This window comes from Notothenia rossii, assembly GCF_949606895.1.
Source record: "Notothenia rossii genome assembly, chromosome: 4".
NCBI classification, from domain to species: domain Eukaryota; kingdom Metazoa; phylum Chordata; class Actinopteri; order Perciformes; family Nototheniidae; genus Notothenia; species Notothenia rossii.
The window spans coordinates 88,582,406-88,608,818 of NC_136902.1; the positions used below are offsets into that span (position 1 = coordinate 88,582,406).

At 41.0% G+C, this 26,413-nt stretch overlaps 1 protein-coding gene across 3 annotated transcripts in view; it reads right to left on the minus strand.

Annotated features, from left to right (window-relative positions):
• Positions 1 to 2,187: 2,187 nt before the first annotated feature.
• The window catches only part of numbl (NUMB like endocytic adaptor protein), an 86,198-nt gene continuing 61,972 nt past the window's right edge, over positions 2,188 to 26,413 (minus strand). For all 3 annotated transcript variants that reach the window (XM_079679296.1, XM_079679295.1, XM_079679294.1), the window contains exons 4-9: positions 24,175 to 24,249; positions 17,557 to 17,697; positions 12,687 to 12,885; positions 10,589 to 10,861; positions 6,618 to 6,797; positions 2,188 to 5,572 (exon numbers count right to left, since the gene is read on the minus strand). In XM_079679296.1, coding sequence (XP_079535422.1) covers positions 4,548 to 5,572; positions 6,618 to 6,797; positions 10,589 to 10,861; positions 12,687 to 12,885; positions 17,557 to 17,697; positions 24,175 to 24,249 — 1,893 coding nt within the window. In that variant the 3' untranslated portion in view covers positions 2,188 to 4,547. The remainder of the gene's footprint in view (positions 5,573 to 6,617; positions 6,798 to 10,588; positions 10,862 to 12,686; positions 12,886 to 17,556; positions 17,698 to 24,174; positions 24,250 to 26,413) is intronic.

Sequence of the window (26,413 nt, forward strand, 5' to 3'; positions counted from 1 at the left end):
TCCCCTTTATCCGGCGTGCTATTTAAGATGAACGATTTGCCACCTCTGCCTCTGCCTCGCTAATGCTGCTGCGTTTATGCGGGTAGTAAACTGAGCCTAAGTTGTGATAACTAAAGTTGACAAAGCAACTGATACAAACATATTGAAAAAAAACTACAAACACAGCCCTGATCAAAGAACTTACGCAACATGAAACCATCTAATTTGGCCTCATTAACACTGCCTTTGATTTAACTTTTATATAAGCAGCATGATGGAAGAGGAATGAATGAAATACAGAGAACAAGCGTGTGTGTCCGCTAGAGTTTTTACTACAGTCATGAAGCTCTGCAGATATTCCTTCTGAAACACACACTGTCTAACTGTCCTCAGATCAGAGGACAATGGCAGGGTGAGAGTTACTGCTACTGCTGCTGAAGAGTGTGTGTGTGTGTGTGTGTGTGTGTGTGTGTGTGTGTGTGTGTGTGTGTGTGTGTGTGTGCGCGTGTGTGTGCCCCTTTTCTCACGACCCTCTAAAATAAAAGAGGCCTTGTCTGTTTCCATTAGTGACCTGTAGTAGCCACCCCAGATGACTGAAAGAGAGCAATGCATTAATCTAAGAGAAAAGAGTTAAGGTGTGGACAAAAGGAGAGAAAAAAGGAGGTATACAAAAGTATTAAAGTTATAAGGGTGTCAACTTAATGTCCTTCATTTCGTACTGATGCCCTTTAAACCCTTGCACTGTGCTTCAGAGATGTTCAGGTATATTTTCAACCAGTTGAATTAAACATGACGGAAATGCACGCAAGCTTCACATTTTATAACCGTTTGACAGCTCTGCCCTAAATCCTCTCAATTTATTATAATATTAATAAGACCTAAGATTTGTATAGCGTGTTTCCTAATGCTCAAGGACACTTATGGATGTGTGTTGCAGTTTTCTGTCACACGTCTTTCAAAACTCACATTTCCAACCCGTTATCTTTCAAGTTATTACACGTTGAAAACTCAATTCTGATTGGTCAATTTGGACATTCCAAAGGTCAAATCATTTTTGCTAACAGACCGTTGCTAAGGATAGCAGACCGTTGCTAAGTAGGACGCTGTGACAAAGGGACTTGGTGCAGTCGTATTAATCCGCAGAAAGAAGTCCGGTCAATTTAAACCGTCAGCTGTGATACAAACATTATGGGAGTTTAAAAAAAAAAAAGTTTATTCTTATATTTGAGGAGGGCACGAAAGTTTGGATTCGTGGCGGCTACTTTTTAATCGTGCAAAAAAAAAAGCTTATTTCTAAACACATTCAGTTCAATCAGGAGAGACGGTTTTGATGTAAGAATATATATTTATTGCAGAGATACACAAATGAATGTAATGGTGATTTTGGCGATCAGGCCCCGTTGTGCAGGAAGTATCATTCGGGAGGGTAGAACCGATCCGATGAAACCCCCCTTGGGGACTAGACATTGGTGGTGGTGAATGGATAGTTGGGTTCGGTCTGAAGGGGAGGGGCTTAGCTTGACCCTGGATTCAGAGCATGATTCAGAGGGACAAGAGGTGAAAAGGGGGTGGAGGAGGAAGGTTGCGTCGAGTCACCTGAAATGACAGCTGTCAGAGGGGAGAGAACATTTAAAAGGTTTAGCAGAGCGCTATGATAGGCTCTTGGGAATAGAGCGAAGTGATTGGTTAAGCTGGAGAGTGACGCCCCCGATCACTTATTGAGAGGAGAGAGTAGTAACCGTAGTAACATGGAAATAGTAAATGAATGAGAAAAGACGGTTTTCATTAGTCAAAATAAATACTGAAGATGCAAAACTCAGATAAAATGATTAGCAAACTTAGATTGTGTTTCTGTTGGATGATCACATTAAAAAAATGAAACGGTTGGGACAGAGGTTGCCGATATCTCTGTCTATTTAAAGGCGTTGGAGTTGTAGTCTTATAGAGTTCGCCAATCGGTGGAATTATTTTACCTTTTCACAAAACAATGTCTGTTTCCTTGTGTCTTGTCTTGATATCTGTCGATTTTGAAGGATTATCGTATTGCATGAACACAGTCTCCAACAGTAAGGACAGCCAGATCAATAACAAGAGCCGGCAGGAGGAAGAAATGCAAACAAAATAGAGGTGAACGTAAAGGATAGAGAGAGTTACAAGAAATACAGTAGTTCAGGAAACGCTGCAAAAAAACACCACTTACAAAACAGGAACAGGAGTAATATTATATTACTTTATTTATCTTTTGTACAATGTAATTACAATACAAATATGTAGGTTTAAATACAAAAAAATCTGTAAATAAAGATTAAAAATAAATCCCACTGGTTTGCTTTGTTACCATCACTAAACTATGGTTTTACAATCAAGTTTATGAGGTCATTTAGTTTGCTTTAACGCGGAACACAATTAACCTACATTTATAATTTGGAGGGCGTGCAAACGAGTCTAAAATATATTTGAAAATAAAATAAAAGCATTGACTTCGTCTCAATGAGTCTGGTCTTGGAGGAGAGAGGAGGGTTGAAAGAAAATGCAGTTTGGTTTGTTTTTTTTGCTGGGGAAACAATATCGTTTTAGGCGGGGCATGGTATGAAGTATTCCTGGGATACATTCATTTAAGTTTCTGAAAGACAGGCAGCCAGCCAGACAGGAAGAGACAGAATAATCCAATTAAAGTGTGAAGGGTTAATGAGCAGGAAACTCAATCAGCGACAGTCCATATCCACACAATTACATTCTGGAGGAGCATCTCTGTTCAGTTTCCCCTTTCTACATCACATACAGAAACAACCTGCGTCTATAAATAAAGTTTCTGCTTCATCAGGTTTTCTTTTATGACTCAAATGGCAAGTTAAAACACAGAAAGCTCCGTTGATAGTGTTGCACATTTGACTATGAGGCTGTAATTAATATAGTAAGCAATAATCTTTTTAAATAAGATCAAATTTGTGATGTTTTTTTTACGAGCTGAGGAACACAGATTTGGCTTGGCTTTGAGACGAGGCTGTAGAAACAGCAGACAGTGCGTGGGTTGTGTGATGAATGTGTCTTTGTTCTCAATATTTTCACACACTCTTTCTCACTCTTTTTTCATATCGTATCCCATTTTTCTTTCTTCAGACTTCCCCCATCTCAATTTGTTCAAACGTTATGACTCCATTCTCTCCTTCAATCGCTCACATACAGGCTTTCCTTTCCTTTCCTTTTTTTTTTTTTTTACCTCAAACAATTTATTCTTTCTGTTACTCACTCAATCAAATGTCTTCAATAATCCCACATCCAAAACATCTGTCATTTGCCAAGCCTCCGCTCATGTTCCTCTCATCTTATTACCTCTTCTCATCAATCCCAAACTCTGTAATGAGTGCAATACTAATGCAACAGTGACGCAGCAGAGGTGAATACACAATCATATTGAACGTGATGAGACTATACCCTGTGTTTTTTAACATATCAAAAGGAGTATGAATCCTGTAAAGTAGTGCATCGGTTTTTTTGTGTTTCCACTGAGATGTTAAAGTTCCTTTCTGGAGAAGATGAAGTCTGTGCTGTATTGTCCAGAGAGAGAGAGTGTGTGTGTGTGTGTGTGTGTGTGTGTGTGTGTGTGTGTGTGTGTGTGTGTGTGTGTGTGTGTGTGTGTGTGTGTGTGTGTGTGTGTGTGTGTGTGTGTGTGTGTGTGTGTGTGTGATATCCTGAAGTCGTTTTTTTTTATGTCCCGGCAACCCTGGAGGGAAACCTTTAGTCAAAATGACTCATCAGGCCTCAGTGGAGCGGATATACGTGAAGTGGAAGAAACATGCCGCTATATACACTCACTGTCTCACCACACACACTGCTTCATCCTATTTGGTTCCTGTCACACGACTCCCACAATGCTTTGCACACATTTTAAGCGACCTGTAGTTTCCCTCCTCTCAGCTAAAATAAATATATGGGATAAAAAAAAAAACACTGCTTTAAGATTTAGATTTTTTAAAGTATATATAACTTGTTAAAATAAAAATGAAGTACAATAAATAAAATAATTTGGCCATAAATCTCTACTATTAGTCAGTAAGTCCTTTTGGGGCTGGAAGGGTCGGGTCTTACTTCATTGGCTAATCCTTTCCGTGCTCGGCATCACTTCTCTGCACATCAAAATCTCCACCAGAAAGAAAATATCTCACGAGTTTGGAATGCATCCCACTTTTTAAGAAAGAAACCACTGAGTTGTGCCCCTCTATAATGTCCTCAGGCGGGGGGGCACGTATCCAGGGACTTGCAGCAATAAAGTAAAGTCGGAGTAGAGCAGTGAAAGCAGGGAGGTGGTTAGCGGGTGGAGCGGAGGATTCGATCCCTCAAGTCTTGTGAGCTAGATCCTCCAAATCACAGCCCAGCAAACCGCCAACGTCTTCAAAGCTCTCATGGGAGTGTCAAGAAAGCAATTAAGATCATTATATCATTAACTCCTATGAGAGCTTTGAGCAGGTTGCTGGGCAGATTGGATGCTAGGCTAACTTTAAGACCTGCATGCCGTCTCAACTCCAGGTCTAACTTCAGGTCTACAGCTTTGGGACGTCAACTCTCGCTTAAAGCTCAATCTCAAAAGTCTTCTGAAGATTGTTGGAGAAGGGGTTTGCCGCTGCAGCTGGTGCTTTGTTCCCGGGCTGCGGAGGTTTAGCCTCCAGAGCCGCCCACTTGGCCTCGAATCGATCATCTTCTTGGGGCGCTGGAGCTGTCAGCTGGCTGCCCTCTGGAGGCCAGCTGCTCCCGCTGCTGGACGTCCCGTTCTGGAGGCCCATGGAGGCGCTGTTGTGCGGCGGGAGGCCATTAAGGGCTGATGATAACGGAGGAGTGGGAGAGAAAGGGGGTGTGGAAAACCCCGGTAATCCAGGGTAGGAATGGTGCCCCCCGGTCATTCCCAGTCCCATCGATAAACCTCCACCTCCACCTGATGAGCCTGTTGCCGTGCAGAAGACGTTCGCCACCATTTGCGACGGAGTGATGCCCACCACAGGCACACTGGCGTTGGGATATGTCATAGAGCTGGCCAGGCCGGGCATGTACGTCTGCATGGGAACGAAGGCCGGCTGGACAGGCTGGGAGCCGAACATCCCCACCGGAGCGGGGGTGGTGTCAAAAGCCAAGGGGAAGGGCTGCATGGAGCTGGGGTGGGAGCCTGGGAGCCCTGAGAGGGAAGGCTGGAGCATGGAGGCGCCGGACATACTGGGACCGGACATGGTGGGGATGGACATGGAAGGGAGAGACATAGGGGGACCAGATACTGGAGGGCCGGGTATTAGAGGAACTGATGATATTGACATGGGTGGGAGGGGCATTGGTGCCTGTGCTAAGAGAGCAGGGGGGCCCGAGAGCAGAGGTTTGGACATGGAGCCGAGGGACATGGGGATGGTGGACACAGCAGATATGGAGGGGGGTCCGGGGATGATGGGGATGGAGGGGCCTGGAGGAGGGGTCTGCTGAGCCTTCACAGCCTTGGAGACTTCCTCCAGCCACCGCTCGGCCTCGGAGGGGGTGCGCCGGTGTCCACAATGCATCTGCATCGCCACAGGAGGAGGGGAGTGGAGCTCCGGCTGGACCCAGGAAGGATTACCTAGAGGGACACACAGTTACAAAGAATTAGAAAAAGTGATGAATGGGAGAGCGTGGGAGAGAAAGTCCCTCTGGAGGAAGGTGCACATAAAGATTGGTCTAACTTTTGAAATCAGTGAAAAATACTCAAAAGACCTGCAAAGGCTGAAACTCCTGCCAATGAAATAGTGTCTTGGTGCTCCTGTGCAATTCGCACATATTTTATTAATGTTATATGCAGACATTTACTCCAAAATTATAAAATGTTGATGTAATGACCTTCATCAAAGTAAAAAATGCAATCTTTTTATTTAACAGGGTGTCCGCGGGGCCTTAAAAAGTATTAAAAGTTGATAAATCAATTTAAAAAGTATTAAACGGCCTTTTCCAAGGTATTACATTTTGTAGCTTGTTTTCAATAAGTATATAAATGGTCCAAAGAGGTTGTATTCTACAGTCTGCCTGAATGTAATCATTGCGTAGGTGTGTAGTGTGATTCTGTGTAGTTTATTTATGGCATCCCGTTGGATTTGACGTCATCTGAACAGGACATCGCGTGCTCACTGCTTGATAGCGCACAAAGGTCCGTTTACGCCGGTTGCTAAGCAACATCGTTATGGGGAAATGCAAGTCTGCGTCCAAATGGTTGGAAGATAAGGAGGAAGGACAATCAATACTGTATATAGTGAATGTGAGGTAAAGTGTGTCGCCAAGGTAACTGGTTAGAACTCCAAGTGGCGATGAGGTCTTCAAATGTATGGAGAGGGTCTTAAAAGATTTTACATTTGACTTCAGGATTCCTGCATATACCCTGCTTAGGTATATTTATTGTGTGAGTTGTGGTGACAGGTTGCAATGTTTTGTCCGTAGAATAATGAAGAAATCTCACCTAAATATATATATAAAAAGGACAGAAACTAGTAGAGAATAAGACCTTGACGCAGGCAGAGAGTGGGTACAAATGATTCCCAACTCAAGGTGCTATCAGTGGCTGCTATCTATTTTTGTGAAATTGCCCAAGAGAGTGCAATATTTAAAAATAATGTGACTTATGCAGCCTTTCTTACCCTGCAGGGTCCCCGGTGGTGGGGGCAGGGCGGGGGGCGCGGTGCAGGCTGGAGGGCCATTTGAAGAGAAGCAGGGGTTGTGGAACATCTCCTCTGCTGGATTGGTGAAGGAGTTGTTGATCTGGCTGCAGAGAGCGTTGATGGTGCCGTCGTCATCATCCTGCAACCCCAGGTTCATCTCTGGAGAAAGATAATGGAGATGATGAAAAAGAAGAAGCAGAATAGGGGATGAAGCAAAGAGAGAGAAGGAGATATTTAATCATTTTGCCAAACAGTCTGATCAAAAGCAGAGAAACTGGAGCAGATGCAGACCGGCTCCTAATGAACCAGAAAGCATCAGAAACATGAGATTTTCAAGACAAACACTTTGCTAATTCTTACTAAAAATAAAAAGCTGACACTTAGTCACAGATGTGTGCAGGCCAGGAGGAACTGTGTGAACGGCCCCATGTATTTAATTTCAGCCTGTTATGTCATTGCTTTGTGTTTCAGACAAAGGTGGATTTGGCTCAGCTTATCCACGCTTTTAAACCAACTGTAACTGATCCGCCCGGCGAGGGGATTATAGGCGGCATCGTGTTCCCGTCTGACTAACATCTTTAAAACCGCTCCTGCACAGACCGCAGATATAAATAGATATAATATCTAATTCCCCGTTCATTGTCTCCGGGGCCCTCGCTTCACAACGAGGTCCTCGGAGACAGAGGATTTATCAACGGTTTTCTCCTTCAATCTTCCTCTTCAGCTGCCTCCATCTATGCTTATCGCGCAGAGTTGTTGAACACACTTGACAACGAGGAGTCTAATGATGATCTGTTTTCACATTGTGGTTACATTATCATCATGCTTATGCAGAGAATTTAACGTAGAGGCGTTGAGTAGTTTCAAATGTGTACCCAGGTCCATAATAAGGCAGACCATGACGAGTGTTTATTTCCCACATTGAGAAATACAATATTTAAAATGTATGCTATTAAGGAACAAATGGAAATCCCATATTTTTAATTAAACAATAGCCCTTAATATAGAGGGTAATGTGACCCATGATCAGAGTAAAGTGGCAACAGCATTTAACAGGGACCTATTTAACTCATTCTCAGGTTCATTTGAGTTAGTGTCTCTACTGGGACATGTCTCCATGCTTTAATGTTCAAAAAGCTCTTTATTTTTCTCATACTGCCTGTGCTGCAGCACCTCTTTTCACCCTCTGTCTGAAACCAGAGCCCTGGCCAGCTCTGTGATTGGTTAGCTGGCTGGCTCTGTTGTGATTTGTCAACCGCTTGGAAATGTCTCGCCCCTTAGCATTTCAAGTAGGGCCTACAATGTGTTTGAGTGCTAGCCAATAGAAGCGGGAGTGTTACATATTGATCTCACTACGTAAACAAAGGAGTCTAAGGCAGAGGAGGTATAAGGGATGGACATTGTGTATGTAGTAGACCTTGGATTATATCTGAGAGTGTAGAGGACGCTGGAGGCATGAGCACGGTCTCACATTAACGATTTCTATGGGCCCAGTGATCCCTCTCTCTCCCTGTTCCTGTCTGCAGAGTTCAGAGGCACTTCAAATGCCTGCCTGCCTGTTTGTGTGTGTGTGTGTGTATATATATATATGTGTGTGTGTGTTTGTGTGTGTGTGTGTGTGTGTGTGTGTGGCCTAGCATTACTATCCTTGTGGGGACCTACATCTGTTTACACAGTCACGTGTGGGGAGTCACCTCCCTTATGGGGACATAATGGAGGTCCCCATGAGGGGAATCATTAATTATAGGGTGAAGACTTGTTTAGGTAAGGGTAAGGGTTAGGCATGTGCTGGTTAAGGTTAGAATAAGTCTCCAGGAAATGCATGTAAGTCAATGTAATGTCCCCTGAAGTGATGTATATATGGTATGTGTGTGTCTGTGTGTGTGTGTGTGTGTGTGTGTGTGTGTGTGTGTGTTTTGCTCAGTTCAGTTGCAGGTCGAGGGTTTGCTTGCTGAAGGCTAACCAGGACGGCTGATTGGCCAGACAAATCAATACACACATTGTTCAGAGAGTCACAAGGGGGCCGAGAGGCAGTGTGTGTGTGTGTGTGTGTGTGTGTGTGTGTGTGTGTGTGTGTGTGTGTGTGTGTGTGTGTGTGTGTGAAAGAGAGAGCACATTAGGATACACACTGCACAACCACTGGATATATATATATATATATATATATATACACAGTATATATATATATATATATAAACTAACCATCACGGGAGAGTAAAAAGCGGAAATGAAAGCAGCGAATATGAGAGTGGGAGTTGAATGTTGTGGTTTAGTATTCCAGTCAGAAGAGTCTCATCTCTCTTAATGACTATAATCACACACTGAGGGGGTGTGTCAGGTACGTGTGTGTACCTGTGAGAGGTTTTACTAATTGTCCTTAGTAAAAAAGAGCTGTCAGTCACACAGGAATGGCCATGCAGAGCTGGTGCTAATTACAATGATGGCACCACCTCAATAGAGGGCAGGCTTTGGGGTTAAGTTGAACACGGTCTGCATGAAAACACAAATATAAATACTTCTGACGTGTTGAAGGTTTATTCTGTAACATGTTTGCTCATACCTCCTCAGTGGTGCGAAGTGGAAAATGTAATAGGGCTCGAGTCGGCAAACAAACATGAGGCAAGTGGAGCACAGAATCCCACATGTGTGTTTGTGTGCTGAGGCAGCGTAATGCTCCGTGATGTCTTCCTCCTGGAAACGATTTGAGTTTGCAAAAAATATTGTTGTCAGGTGTTGTTTTGCATTTGCGAGGGAAAGGATCCCAACTGACTCAACTTCAGGTACCCTAAGGGCATTTTGGTTGTGTAAATAGACTAATCCCCTCTAGAAACGAGACCATGGCGATGATTGTTGTCATCGCTATTATTAGACTATTATGTTGTCTAATAATAGCCTTGTGCATCATCATCATCATCATCATCATCAGTTAGGGTCCTCTGTTAAAATATGCTGTTTTTGTGTAAATGCATTTCTCCAGTTGTATGTGTGATGAATATAATTAGCAACTTTAAAAGGTGTCAGTCTGGTGTGGGAAAACTGCTGCCAATCCAGCGTGTTCCCATAATGGTGTTAAATCATATATAAAAAATACAACTTAAAGAGATGCTTTAAAACACTGGTTCTGAACACGAGGGTCCCAAACCCCACAAGGGGTCGCCAAAGCGTCAGGCTTTTTGATTTTAAGTTTTGTAAGACAACTTTAAATGCAGATTTAAATGCAGGATTTCATACATTTCTGTAAAGAATACAAGATTGAATTGTTATCTTTAAAGTTTAATTATTAAGAAGTAGCAAAAGGACTGTTGATAACTAATTTACTTTGACTTGTTTTGTTTCTTTATATACATTTCATAAGGGTAGCTGAAATTAAATCATGTTAAGTTTAGAGAGCCTTTTATACTTTTAAAGGAAAATTAGCACTCCTTCTTTCGGCTGAAATAAAAAAAGTATCCTCCTTAATCATCCTTCATCGAATCCAGTTCAGATTAATGTTGTTCCAGCGGTCACAGCAGCAACTAACCATCACATGTTTTAAATGATGTTGTTTAAGATGCATGTGTTCAAAAAGGTTTTAAACATTTGACCCGAAGTTCATTTCTTTGATTTTAGCTGTAACGTGTGATGCGTGCCATGTTATTAGAGCACTTTGAGCACCTGGTGAATGAAAAGTGCTTTGATTGTGTATTTACAGGTTTATACATACTTTTATACATATTTGTATATATATTTGTTTTTGAATTCGGGATTGTGGGAAACGGTATTTCGATCTCTCTGACTGTACTAGCAAACTGAAAGATTGAAAATGAAGTTGACTTTACAAACAAAGCTTATTATTATTGACCAGGGTCAGAAGGTGAGCAAGTCCCTTCAGCATCAGCATCATCATCATCATCATCATCATCATCATCATCATCATCATCACTTTTGTGTAGTGTAAGTTGTCCACTCACCAGGGTTCTTGTCCTGGTAGTCGGTCTTGCGCTGCAGCGTTGACGGCAGGTCGTTGAGGCGGAGCGACAGCTGCCGTTTGAAGGGGGAGTTTTTCTGGCTGAGGGCCGGAAACCCCCGGAAGGACCCCTGCCGCACCAGCTGCTCGATGGGCGCGTGGCGGCGAGGGATCGCCCGCGGCCCCCCGGGCTCTGAGCGGTCCATCGGGTACTCCTCACCCTCGGGAGGGGAGGCGGAGCCAGGGGCGGGGGCCGGCATGACAGAGGAGGGCTGGTCTGGAGGGAGAGGAGGAGGGTGCATTACTGTTGGAAAATCTACTTTTTAATGCATTCTTGCTAAGACGCTGGAGGACTTTGTTTAAATATATGCTTAGTTTGAGCATTTAAGGGAGGACTCTTTGTACACACTCTGAAATGCCTTGTGACAGGCAGCAGTAAAGTTGGTCTGGAGGGAGAGGAGGATGCATTAAATGTATTTTTTACATGTCTACTCTATGCTGGTAACTGTATTCTGTGTGATATCAATTGTCTGAAATGTCTATGTGAAGCACTTTGAACTGCACTTATTGTATGAAAGCTGCTAGACAAATAAAGATTATTATTATTATATTATTACTACTTGAAAATCTACTTTTTTCAATGCATTCTTTCTGTGACGCTGGAGGAGTTTGCTCTGCATGTGCTCGCTAACTAGCATTTAAGGGTCGACTCTTTTCAAATCAAAAATCTTTTTATATAGTTTCAACGATCAATAAGCAGAGTTTGTCATATAGTAATGGTAAACATAATATATGCCAATGCAAACAGACAAACAATAACAACGACTAAAGTAATCCCCTATCACTGCCAGTGATCCTTATACACACGAATATATGCCAGACATATTGTTGGATGAGTGTATGCATGTAAAACAAATGCATATACGCATATGCAACCTACACATACACATTTGCTGTATACATACACATATATACATACATACACATACATACATACATACATACATCCATACATACATACATACATACATACATCCATCCATACATACATACACATATATACATACATACACATACATACATACATACATACATACATACATACATACACATACATCCATACATCCATACATACATACATACATATATATATATATATATATATATGCTGCACTTAAAGGTGACCTATCATGCAAAATGCACTTTAGTACGTCTTGTACACATGAATATGTGTCCCCGGTGTTCCAGGGAACTCACCAAGTGTCAGAAAACACAACCCTCTCTATTTTCCTCCATACCCAAATCTCTTAAAAAGGGGCTGCAACGGATCTGATACAGACTGATCCAGATTTGAACACTTCTATGACGTCACAGAAGTGCCGCTACGGCTATTGGGCCAACTCCACCAATCAGGAGGAGACAGCCACGGACATTGCAGTTCCAAAGCGCTGGAGACGCTGTAGTACATATGCCAGGCCTGTAGATGGTGCTGTTCTCACAGAATCAGCCCATGATGCAAAGACAGTGTTAAATTGAGCGAAATGAGGAATGGCTAAAATGCATGATCTGTTTGGTATTTTGAAAAATAAAAAGTATAAATGTCTTATATAGGTATTTTCCTACACTATATTATCCAAATATAGCATGATAGGTCCACTTTAAGCTAAACAAAGGGTCGACTCTTTTTACACACTTTGAAATGCCTTCTTACGGGCAGCAGTAAAGTTTATTGACATCTTTGTCTTGTTGTAAACTACAGTATTTGGGGAATTGAGTTTGCAGTAATCCATGTTGAATTATTTTGTATTTGCAAGGAAAAGCCTCCCATCTAATCTAATTTGAGCTAATTAAAAGGAAACTTGAAATCAAGTGGATATAAATATGGACTAAAATGTTAATTAGTGTTAGTTAATATTGTTGTCTAATATAAACCTTGTGCCAGTTAATATCATAATTCAAGGCTTTTATTGTCATGTGCACATTCGCTACAGTCTAGATAGGGACAGATGGCAATGAAAAACGTAAGTCACAGGCTCCAGCAACATCTTCAACCTCCCAGATGTCTCTCTGATGAATGATTACAGTTTGATGGATGTATTTACCTTTCCTCTTGTCCTGCAGCTTGTCCTCTCTGTCGCTGCTCTGCTGGCAGGTTGGGTTTGAGCGGAACGATCCCTCGCGAACGAACGATGTGCGGCTGGCGTCAAACGAAGCCGTGACGCCGCACTCCTTCTCACGGCGCTGCTTCCTCTCCAGACAGGCGGCGAAGGCACAGCCGACCGCGTGGCTCAGTCTCTCCCCCTGGAGGAGCAGAACGAAAGCAGTGTGAAAATCACAATCTACACCAGGAGGCAAAGGTGTTGGGAAATAGCTTATTTCCCAGTCCAGATGCTATAAATAGTCAAACTAGCCATATTTCCCGAGGTGTTTTTATACAACTTACATTTTTTATAACTAAAGGCTTTAAAGTGTGCTGTTTTCTCTTTCCCGTAGTGTGCTAAATAGGTTTTTGTGCATGTGAATGGTCTGCAAAGGTTAAAATCCAATGTGTTTCTCTCCCACACACCTGCCTGAAACGCCTCCTTTGGACTCCTATATTTACTTCTGGAACATATTGACAGCACTATGTAACACTCTCTCTTCTATTGGCTATAGAACGTAGGATATAACAAATAGGTCACAATAATAAAGACGTTTTTCAGCATGTCATCATGTCACAGTCGAAGCACAAAGTACAAATATGAACCTGGAATGGGCATTAAAGGGCCCCTTTAAGAGATATTGTGAATGGGGGAAATAGAGCGATTTAATGTGATTTTTTGTCAAAGGGCTGATTTTGATGTTTTTTGCCAGGGGTTTATAATACTATCTGGAGACTGATTCTGTCGCCATGATAGCGTCGCAACATATATACAACAATAGGAAGCATCAGATCTAATCTTCCATGCAAGATACAGTCCCAAAACCTTAAAGATGTCTACAGGCAAAATTGAAATTGTGCATTTTTATTTCTCTGAATGTATTTAAGGCACGTCTAAATGAAATTCTTTCTGACACTCTGGGTATTTGTAAATGTTGAATATGTAAATATGATATCCTCTGTTGTTTGTTTGTATGTTGTTTTTATGTTTCATGTGGAACTAAATGATGCAGGTCTCCCTTGTAAATGAGATCGATGATCTCAAGGGACCAATCTGTCTAAATAAAGGTTTGAAATGAAATGAAATGAATGTTTAGTTAAGATCAAAATGATGACTGAGTTTTATAATGGGTTTGGTAGAAAGTGGGGCGTGTTGGCCATTGACTACCCCTTTGTTCAAGGTTCAAGGTTCAAGGGCTCAAGGTTCTTTATTGTCAAACTAACATAGCTACAGAGTAATTATGTCGTTGAAAATCTTCGGTCACAGGCTTCTCCAACAATGCAACACAATAATACAGATAAGCAGACAATATTAAAGCAATATTAAAATATACTATATTTGTATTTGTACCACATTCAGTCTATAATCTCCACTTTGCCTGCATTGATTTGAAACAAAAGTAGAATTAGGATAACGCTGTCTTAATTGTAACGGCTTTTTTAAGAGTATAGCAACACGTGTGATGTTGTTCATTTCAAAATACAACTTTAAAGATTAGATAAGGGTGCAAATAACTTCTACCAGTGTCAAACGTCAACATGCTCCCTAGCAACGTATGAAACTACTTCCTGCCTTTTGTAATTAATTCCACCTTCCCACCACCTCTCTATAACACCCCTTCTCTCTACAGGCGGCCACTATTGGAGACAGTTGTGTGTAAGATGAGCATAAAGAGATATGCAGAGTGTGGGGGAAGTAGAGACAGACAGAGATGGACAGATAACTCCACAGGCTTCTGTATAATCCCTCTCCTAATCCTGCAGGTCTGCTCTCTGCCGTCCGCATCAATAATCCAACCCGCATGCAGTGTAAGCTGATGAAACACCGCAGGATTGAAACCTCAGCGCGCCATGACAGCGTCTCTCCATCACTGCTGTCTTAAACTTACAACCTCCTCATCCCAAGGTCACATGGAAACACCAGAGGTTAAAAATCACACTATAAAGCTGAAAAACACAGAGAGACTCTCGTGGTGGTTTAAAGGCCAAAGATGCATGAGGGAAGTCTTAAAACAGGTTTAAATATCCTAATTCTGGGAATTTAACACTAGAACCGCCAACGGGTACATTTTACCCGCAGCTGTTTCTTGATTGTATGTAACTTTTTTTCTAAAATATTCAAGTCTCCCAGTCTGTGACTTTTCCTGAAAGTGTGTTATGTAGCACCCTCTGTTGTTAAAAATTGTCAATATGAACTCAGATTGAAAAAATTGCCCAAAAAATTGCCATTTATACCCATCAGCGCCAGCGGGTAATATTTACCTTATAGAAAATGCAGTGATTTTCGCGCTATTGACCTCGTACGAAAACATAAACATGACTTGTCGCTATAGCAACGCCTGTTTTTACTGCGTTTCCTTATAGATTTATAGATAGATAGAGAGAGAGAGAGAGAGAGAGAGAGATAGAGAGAGAGAGCGAGAGAGAGTTAGTTATAGACAGATCGATAGATCGATAGATCGATAGATAGTTATAGATAGATATATATATATAGATAGTTAGTTAGTTAGTTAGTTAGATAGATAGATAGATAGATAGATAGTTAGTTATAGATAGATATATATATATATAGATAGTTAGTTAGTTAGTTAGATAGATATTTAGTTATAGATAGATAGATAGATAGATAGTTAGTAATAGATAGATAGATAGATAGATCGAGACACTTTTAGCGATCTTTTATACTTCATGCTATCTGCACAAACTAATATCATATGAAAGCTAAGAGTCCACAGATTCTATTGGTATAAGTTTCATCACTGTGCGATCAAAACTCACTGTTAACCCTGTGTCCTAGTATGATACATAAAAGAACATTGTACCTTGAAAATCAATGCATTCTAATAGCGGGTACATTTTACCCGTTGGCGGTTTTAGGTATAAAGCGACCCCTGGCGGTTCTAGTTTAAAAAAAAAGTGGTTTAAAGGTCAAAGATGGGTTCGGGTAACAGTAACACAGGGGAAAATGTATTTTCTGGGGATGCAAAATGGATGAAAGAGAAGGATGAAAGGAATATAAAAAGGTTAGAAAACTGTTAAAAGAAGTATAATTTCACAGGAAGACTAAGCGTAGAGGAATGTGAGAATTTGTTTAGGGATATTGCCAAATATCTGGAACAAACTCCCAGAAACCTGCAAGTCCGCAGCAACTCTGACTACTTTTAAATCCAGGCTGAACACTTTTCTTTTTGCCGCTGCTTTAATTGAACTATTCACATCTTTTTATGCTCTTAATGTCTTTCATTTTTGTAAAGCACTTTGAATTGCCTTGTGTTGAAAAGTGCTATGTAAATAAATGTGCCTTGCTACATTACATGATAACACCTGTTAGACCCTTTTATCCATAGCGACTTACATACCTTCAGTAGTGTGGGCTATCAGGAGCAATTTGGGGTGAAGTGCCTTGCCCAAGGACACAACGACACGCTGACTGCAGTGGGACTCGAACTTCAACGAACTATCCCACTGAGCCTCACTTGATTGAAATACTTTATTATATGTTACACAGAATTATGTCTGAACTGAACCGTATGATTAATCAAACTACTGATTTATCTATTTCTATGAACTTGACTATTATTTGGCTATAAAATGTCAACATAAATGTGAATATGCCCATTGATATCCCATGAGTCAAAGATGATGACTAGGTCCAAAGCTATTAACTTCATATTTATATCAAAACTTTACAAAATCCTTATGTTTTAAAAGCTTAAAGAAAACAATTTATTTGCATTTTCTACCCTTCAAAAAATGTCTTAAAGGGGACCTATCATGCAAAATGCACTTATTGATGTCTTGTATACATAAATGTTGTCCCCGGTGTGTCGGGGAACTCACGCAGCGTCAGGAAATAAAACCCTCTCTCTTTTCCTCGTACCCACATCTCTAAAAATGGGGGTACAACGGAGCTGATACAGATTTGCGTCCGATATGACGTAACATCTGAAATGTGGACCCACGGCCCTATCAGAAACGTTGCTATCAGAAACAATGCCCGACTGTTTTGGACGTAATATGGTCGGTGTTTACATTAGCATCGCTAACACTCAGAGCTAACCTGTACTGGAGAGCATGTGTGTGAAGAAGCAGGAAATGAAAAGGAACTCACCTTGTGGTATAACCGGCAAGAGAGAAAGCCTTTGAGCTCCATACTGTTTCAGAAATAATCCTTGATAATCCATGATATGGCGTTTCATCACGGCAGCATTTAGTTTTAGACAGTAGCTGCCGGGTCCCGCATGAGCTCAGCCCCCTCCTTTTTTTTTTTTTAAAGCTTTACACCCCAAATCAGCACTTTTGAAACAGGAAGTGAAATAGAGGGATATGAGGCATGGCTAGAATGGGTGATCTGTTTGGTATTTTGAGCAAAACACTTCATAGACATGTTTTTTTATATATTTTTATATATCTGAGACCTATGCTACTGCCTAAAAATAGCATGATAGGTGACCTTTAAATAATACATTGATACATGTACTAATTGATTAAATAAAATAAACACACATTTATAAAACCTAACCACAACTTTCAGAACTTATTTCTTGTTAACATTAATTTATAATTTTCTAATTTGACAATAGTTAATTCCTCTTATAGTGTTAATGTATACACCATTATACACCAAAGCAAATTCATTGTATGTGTAAATCTACATGGCAATAACCCTGATTCAGATTGTCTAAATACGGACAGAAAACCCTTGGCACAAATTTAACTTTCAGACGTGCCGATGAAAGAAAAGCTGAAAAAAAGATTTCCGAAGTTAGCTGTACTTTTGTTACTACTATAATGAAAATCTCTAAGGTGCAGATAATGAATGGTCCGCTCACCGAGTCTTTGAGAGCCATGAAGCAGTGGCACATCCAGCGCCGGGTGGTGCCGTCTCTGCAGATGTAGGAGAAAGCCTTGTCGTAATTGCGATCGGGGGCGCAGAACGAAACCTTCTCTATGGTCTGATCCACAATGAGGTCCTGAGGGAGAAGCGGATGAAAAGAAGACTGAGAATAAGAGGGAACCAGATTCAACAGCTCACACAATGCGGTCGAGTCAATCCTATAAGATATTACAAAGATGATTAACCTTTCTGTTGTACTCGGGTCAACGTGACCTGTTTCTAAAATGTTGCAAAGTCAAAATAGGTTTTTCTGTCTGATGTTCAGTCAGACAACTCACGTGTTTCTTAATATGTTTATTAAAGGCAGCATATTTGAGTTTGGCGTCTATAGGCTCGGGCCTCATCACTCCACAGATTTACAAAGAACATTGAGTGATGATTAGATAACTATCCCCCGAGCCTACAGGTGGAAGCTGGGGTGGAGGTGGGGCAGGCGAGCAGCAGCAACATGAAACACAGCAGCAGGAACATGAACGTAGCAATAGCAAGTGAACACAGCAGTGGCAGCAGCATAGCGAGGCAGAGGCAGGAAGACCTGGCAGCTTAAATAGAGCGGCATGTTCAGGAGAATGTGTTTGGTTGGTTGTGAGGGACGAGGTGCGTCACGTGTTAATGTATCATTGGTGCTCGAGTTGACTGCCTGAACTAGCTCGCAGGCTTCACCCCATTTGTGTCTAGATCTTTATTTATTTTATTTAACCTTTATTTAACCAGGATAGGTCTCATTGAGATTAAAAATCTCTTTTTCAAGAGATCTAGATCTCTACTCTCATTGAATTACGGGTGTTTTATTTAAATGTACATGATGTGCTGCCATTAAAAAACTTGAACTGGTCTCAAAACAGAATCCTGATTAAACCGGTAATGCTTTAATTACCTTTTCTAGTGCTCATAGGTACTGTAGCGGCCAAAATCATACACAACTACAACTGAAAGTTAACCTTAAAAGTGAAACTGACGCTGAGGCACCAGAGAGCGAATCTTACACATGGGAATGATCCAAGTCCAGAAAAGAATATCCGTTTGTGCGTTTATTTCCATTGATTACCAATATGAACAAAATACAATAAACAGGTTTCCTTCATACAGTATAATGATGCCCTGTGACTCTCATTAGGCCTCCTTGTGATTTCCGTTTGGTAAAAAACCATATGCCTACTGTTGCTCTACTCCCGCCATCACCTGTCTCCAACATATACAATTATACCAGGTGCCCAAATCACCCAGTGCCCAAAGATGCTACTTTAATTAATAATAACAATAAATAATAATACATTTACTATGAGCGAGAACATATATGTGTAACTATTAAATAATATAAAGGAATGTATAGCTCCAACACTTACTTGCGTTACCATGGATGTGTACTTATTTGATTTTGTTTAACTAATGTGTGCTTGTCTCTTTCTTTGACATGTAACTCAACAGATGTTTTTATTTTTGTATTGTTAACTTCCCCAATGTGGGACGAATAAAGGATTTTGAATGTGATACTGAATGAAGTCTTTTACTAAGTATGTCAAAATAGTACTTGAGGATTGTACTTAGTTCTTCAGTATATCACCACTGTTGAGGTTTTACTTGATAGATGACGAGTGTGTCATGTGAAACATTGCATCACCTGCTAGCTAATATGGACTGATGCCAGTAGTGTGATCACCATAGCTAAATAATAAGGTGTGTGTTTGTGCTGAATATCATGTCAATGTGTTATGCCGGTTAGTCAGGGATCACCAACTACATTTGTCCAAGGGCCAAAATTATTCCTAGAGACACTTTCGTGGGCCAGCTATTTTTATATATAGCCCTGAATTTTAAAGCTGTTGACCGGGGGTTGCTAGCGGAGCACGCTCATATACTGTCGAGTCGCCGGAGCCTCGTAGCGGGGGCACATAAAGCAGACTCTTCACACTAACTGTCACTACCCAATCTGCAGCTCTGCCCGATCTGTACTGCGCAAGTGCGAGATGGTCCGCCATATTGGAGAACTCCGGACGGCAACCCAAGATGGACACTTGACACAGTGGCTTTTGGCAAAGCTGAAAAATAAAACTCGAGAGAGATGAGTTATTGTTATTACAACGTGACTTCACTATTATTTAACAACTCTTTTAATTGGGTTCTTTTATTTGGGGTTAAGTACATTGTCAGAATAAGTGAGAAATGAATTTAACTTCTGTTAGACAGCTATCATACTGAATAAATATTTACTGTGAATGTATGCAAAAATGTATGGCATATGGCTGTCTAACAGAAGTTAAATTAATTTCTCACTTATTCTGACAATGTACTTAACCCCAAATAAAAGAACCCAATAAAAAGAGTTGTTAAATAATAGTGAAGTCACGTTGTAATAACAATAACTCATCTCTCTCTCTCGTTTTATTTTTGAGCTTTGTCAAAAGCCACTGTGTCAAGTGTCCTACTTGGGTTGCCGTCCGGAGTTCTCCAATATGGCGGACCATCTCGCACTTGCGCAGTACAGATCGGGCAGGGGGACGGATCGGGTGGTGACAGTGGCCGTTTCTCAATCACGAGGATGCTTGCTTGGTAGCACATGTCTTCCGAGTCACTTCCTTCAGAAGCTAGGCAAGAATCCTTCCTGGCATTCGGAAAACGAAGAGTGGAACAGGCTAGCAAGTGTGCAGGTGTGCGTCATATGAGAGGCCCCGCCTTACATTTTCCGCCACAGATTTGGGGAAATTGGTCCGTGCGCAAAGCATTGTGGGGATTTGAAGGACGCGAAGTCTACCCATGTGCAGCCTCGAAATTACCCCCAAACCAAGGAGGCGGCCTCTGCGGAATTCCAAGTATGCTGGAGATTGGAACAGTCCTTCGGCGGCACTCGATGACGTAGTATCCTTGAAATATTGGCTTGGAAGCCAGTTTCCTCGAGATTGAGAAACGGCCCGTGACAACACTAACGAAGGATCACTTATTCTTCAGGGCAGGGAAGGCTACGCAGTACGCAGGCTACTGCCCCGCAGCTGCTGCCTCCCTGTTTGACTCCGGTACTGCACATTACTCACGAGACGTTGTAAAAAAGAAAATGAGTGGGGGGCGAACGCACTGACCACTCCGCCAGCGCCACAGCGCGTGCCGGTTGAGAATGTCTGGCTTGCCAGATTTGGCCCGCGGGCCGCCAGTTGATGGTCACTGGGTGATTGTTATATTCTGCCCTTTGTATCACAGGAAGACTGCAGAATACCTTGTTTCTACCTCGGTGGGTAGTTATTTTATCAAACTCCAGTAAAGGTGAACATCTTACATCTCAAGCCTGTATGCCTGCATGTGTGTAACACCAAAACATGTCAGAGTAGCAACATCACAGCTCTACTGCCTAAAACAATAGTTCCTACTATTACAGTGATATGTTTTGTTTCATGCAAGTTCAAGTACTCAAATGTTTATGCAGGCAGGTGCATCACTTATTAGACAACTCAACAGCGTGTACCCACGTTGCAGTGTTTCTGTTTTATCAGAACGAATGAAGTAAAAGGAATTTATATGAAACGTATGCAGGCCTGGAGGTCTCTTTTGTGTCCATCAACATCTCGCTTCAGTTCTCAGCACACAGCCTGATCTAATGCTTGACACTGCTTTCAACCTCAGCTCACCTCTTGAAATCCCTCTCACTCCGACCCATTTACGCACCCACCAGTGAGAGAATAAAGTGACTAATGACACTGAACCCTCCTTTCATCTCATGGGTGTTTCCACCACTCGCCCTCCCTGCTATAAAAGCTTCATTCAGCCCGTCTCAGTGTCTATAGGACGCTGAGAGGGGCCCTTCTCTTTCTCTGTGTACATTAAGGGGCCCTCAGATCTCACCAGAAAAGAAAAAAGGGCAAGAAAAGAAGAGGCGAGAGGGAACGAGGGGTTCACACACTCATCCACGCACTTCCTCCCTGTCCTCCAGTGTCGCCGAAAACAAAGGGAGGGGAGGATGAGGAGGAGGAGGAGGAGGAGGAGGAGGAGGAAGAATAACAGTCCATTCATTGAGGGACAATTAGGGGATGAGAGGGATGCTGGTACCGAGGTGAAAGAGGAACCATGTGTTTTGGTACAGTACGCTCCTCTGTTACTATCAAGCACTGGACTAAAGTACATTTTTGAGGTTTATGTTAGTAACTTTAATATGTCCATGTTATACTACTTTAAAACAAATATGCACTCCACTACATTTATTTCACAAGATTAGTTACTACTAAATAAGTACCGTAACTAAAAAGGTTAATATTAATAATACAAAAATCTACTAATCAATCAACTAATTAACTCTCTATCTGCATATCTATCTATCTCCTTCCTTCCTTCCTTCCTTCCTTCCTTCCTTCCTTCCTTCCTTCCTTCCTTCCTTCCTTCCTTCCTTCCTACCTACCTAACTAGTTATCTATCCATCTTTCTCCTTCCTTCCTACCTATCTCCTTCCTTCCTACCTACCTATCTCCTTCCCTCCTTCTTACCTACCTACCTACCTACCTACCTACCTACCTACCTACCTACCTAACTTTTTCATGAGACGTGCATTTCTGTGGCCTTTGTAAAGGGCTGTTTTCAGTTGTCATGATTCTGTTTGCTCATGTAAGATGTGTTTTGTGATGAAAGTGAAAGGAGATAGTGTTAGTGGGTAAAGACGACTCAGGTCACTGAGAGTTAAAAACACCACAAAGCACAAGCAGCAGCGTATGACTCAGAGGTCTCTGCTTTGAGCACAAAAACCTTCACAGTGTATTTCTATCAATGCATTATGCAGAGGATTCATTGTAAACACGCACACATATACAGTCGATGCATTCTCTGATGCTGGGAAGGGAAGCGTGTGAATAAAGCTGTGTGGGCGATAAAAGGCCTTCTTTGCTGATTCATAGACGAAGGCTGAGCTGACGATAAAAGGTGGTGAAGAGGCGACAAAGAAAGGGAAGGACTGTGAGGCTTTCACTGCTGGTTTCTCATTAAAAGTTAATATGTCAAACCTCACAGTTAGTCCTGAACAGTTAGTGCAGCACAGGGGCTTTCTGCAGGGGCGTCCACCAATCAGAAGGGTGCGGGTTCGATCCCCTGCAGTTCACATGTTGATGTATCCATGTGCAAAATGTAATCCCAAGTTGCACCTGATGGCAAACAGTGTGTGTGTGTGTGTGTGTGTGTGTGTGTGTGTGTGTGTGTGTGTGTGTGTGTGTGTGTGTGTGTGTGTGTGTGTGTGTGTGTGTGTGTGTGTGTGTGTGTGTGTGTGTGTGTGTGTGTGTGTTTGTGAGACCATTTACTAACAAAAATAACATATTGCATCCAGACCCTATGCTGCTTTACACTAAGGATGCTTGACGTAAAACAAAGCAACAAGGAAAGGTTTTTTAAGCAGTTTTAACCAATTGTGGCAGGAATGTATTTATCAAACGTGAATAAAGAATGAATCATTACATTGTCTTTGTCGTATTTTATTTCTTTAAAGAAAGCTCAGTCAGTCATACAGAGAGCATACAGTCTCCAGAGTGAAGGACGAAGAATAGAGCACTACAAAAACTCAACATCTTGCCAAGTCTATGTGTCTAATATCTAGTCAGAATGTGTCTGATACAAGACATACTAACTCCAGAAGTAACACTGCAGTGAGATATTGGGGCTTGTTTTTAGACAATGTATCATCTTGTTATGATGCAATCTTATTTTGAGTCGTATCTCAGATGAAACGCATATTTGTATTTATTTGAAAATCACCAACTGACATCAGAAAACAGAAAACCTTTGAGCGTTTGCAGCTTATTGTGAAACACAAAATGTCCTGATTCGGGTCAAATATAGTTCAAAACGAGTTCTCCCAGCTAATTACAATATCTGATTTATCTAAATATCCCTTCTTAATTCAAGACATCTTACCAAGCTAATTTATTCTTGTTCTATTGGCAGATTTTTAACCTTTTTCAAGTGAAAACACCTTGTTTTCATTCTTGTTTAACTTGTTCTTGGAGCAGCATTTCTTCTAGTGGGTTTGGGTTGCATATTTAAAAATGTTCTTAATAAGGAATTTTCCCAAGTTTAGCTAAGAAGTGTGAGAAGTAGTACATATGGATAAACATTAAGTAAGTTAATAAGTGGGTATCATATGTTTCTATTACACCAATATACTATACTGATCAGGACATTTAAAATAATAAAATGAGTTGAGATTTTATAGAATAATACCCTGATGGAAAATACACAAAGAAACATGTTCCTAATGTTGGAACTATTCATTGTTTTGTATAATTTAATAGATAAACAATTCTGTTCTTGCCGTTTTGTTTAAAGTTAATTGTTAGTAGTTGTTCATGCTTTTATTTGTAAGGCAGCTTTAGGCACCATGTGAACAGGTATTTAATAATAATATTTGATGTAAAAGCTGTTGCTCTTGGTATTGTCTAATCGTTGAAAGAAACTAAACTGCACTTTCTATATTCCAGCCTTGACATTGCTTCTAATCCCTGCAGAAGATGTGCTACCTGTTGCATCAGCGAAAGTATGATTTTTGAGCTTTTCTTTGTGTGTTTTTGGGACAAATTGCTGCAACACTTACCTTAGTTTTCTCATCCACCACCCTGAGTCCATCCGCTGAAACCCACAATACTGCTTTGACTGTCTTTTTCCCGCTCTGCAAAGAAACAAGAAGCATTATGAGCACAACACAAATCTCAATCGAAGAGTAATGGGACCAGGAGTCATGGCAAATGTATTTGAATGATTTCCCCAGATGTTCCTTCATTCCTGCAGAGGTTAGGATTCACACGTTGGAGGCCGCTCTAACTGATGCTCATGGTTATGTAAAGTGGTCATTACATCTTTACAGCAGCTGAGGGAAAGCTGGGTTAAAACCTGAGGGAAAAACTGAGCCAGCTGCCACTAAGAATATGTTCTCCAGAGCAGGACACCAGGCAGAGCTAATAACAAACTCAGCATGGGGAAAGTCTAAAAATACACAAGTGAAAGAGTGTGTGTGTGTGTGTGTGTGTGTGTGTGTGTGTGTGTGTGTGTGTGTGTGTGTGTGTGTGTGTGTGTGTGTGTGTGTGTGTGTGTGTGTGTGTGTGTGTGTGTGTGTGTGTGTGTGTGTGTGTGTGTGTGTGTGTGTGAGAATCAGAAAGCCGGATCACTGCAGGAAATGTGTTTGAAGCCCACAGCGAAGTGACAAGCAGCCTCCATTTTTGCATAATCCCATTTAGAGGAAGACAGTGGGAGGGAGAGAAGAGAGCGGAAGAGACTGAGAGAGGAGGACACGTGGAGAAGGAGAGGAAAGGAGGTGACGCAGGGGAATCAAAGGAAAGGAATAACGGTGGTGAAAAGTTTTCTGTGTGAACAAGAGTTAGAAGAGGCGGGGAAACAAATGAAAGGAAACGAGGTGGTGAGAGGAGAGAGAGAGACAAATAGATAGATAGATAGATAGATAATAGATAGAGAGAGACAGCCTAGGAAACAACAACACATAACAGCTGTTCATCTCCTCACAGCTCACTTCTGATTACTCCTCTACTTCATGGGTCTTTCTTTTTATTCTTGCGGTTTTGTAATAATATATTGTTATAAATTGTTTAATGAATGAATTGTATTTTTTTTTTTTTTTTCTTATCATATCACTATTGAATTGTATTATCCTTGACGCTTTGGCAATATTGTTCACATGACAATAAAGCAAATTGAATGAGAGAGAAAGAGAGAGAGAGAGAGAGAGAGAGAGAGAGAGAGAGATTTCCTGTAAGCATTAAACTGGCTAACATTCCGTTAACTCTCCACAAGTCTTTCTGACAAAGTGGAGCCTTTTTTAAATAAAGTTACATTTCCAGATTTAGAGTGGACACTGAGCATTGAGATGTTATGTTTTAAAGGGGCTCATTTTCAGGTTCATACAGTATTAACAAAAGTACAGTTGATTTACTACACCCTCCACTTCCATTCCCTACACTCTTAGTGTATATAACAACCTGCTCTATATTGTGTCTAAAGCCCTTCAATAGTGTTTTATTGTCAGAGTATATAGATTTGTTTATCTTCACCGTCTACTGTATATTTTCTACTTTTTAATGCTGTATTCATTCTATTTTGAGATGCTTAAATTCTAGTATTGTTTATTTCTACTCTTTCATTTCTGCCTTGTTTTGTTGTTGTTGTTGTTGTTGTTGTTGTTGTTGTTGAATGCTGCTGCAACGCAAACATTTCCCAATTTGTGATCAATAAAGTGCCTCTTATCTTGTCTTTTGTATTTTGTGCCTCTAGACCAGGGGTGTCAAACTCAATTTCATCACGGGCCACATCAGCATTATGGTTGCACTCAAAGGGCCGGTTGTAACTTTAAGACTATATAAAAATACATAAATATTTAATATATATAAAATAATGTATTATATTACATTATTTTCCTTTGCATTTGATTATTATCGGAGAGGGTAATAACTTCATAATTAACTACGTCTGAAAGCAGAAGTCTAGGGAAAATAATTGCAAGTCTCTTCAGTGAGAATGTCACAAAATGATTTAAAAAGAAAAGTCAAAATCCCCAAAAAACAAGTGACATTTTTTTTTTAAAGAAGTACAATTTAAAAAAAAAAAACATAATTTACAAAAACAATTCTAAGAAAAAAGGCATATTGAGAAGAAAAAAAGTCAAATTCTGAGAAAAAAAGTCAAATTTCAGATGCATTGTGGGACATGTAGTTTATGGGCAACGTGCTTCTGTGAATCGGCATGTAACCGTATCATAAACGTATTGTTCTTTGCAAGCTCTTGTAGGGCCACAGAAAATGAAGTCGCGGGCCGGATTTGGCCCC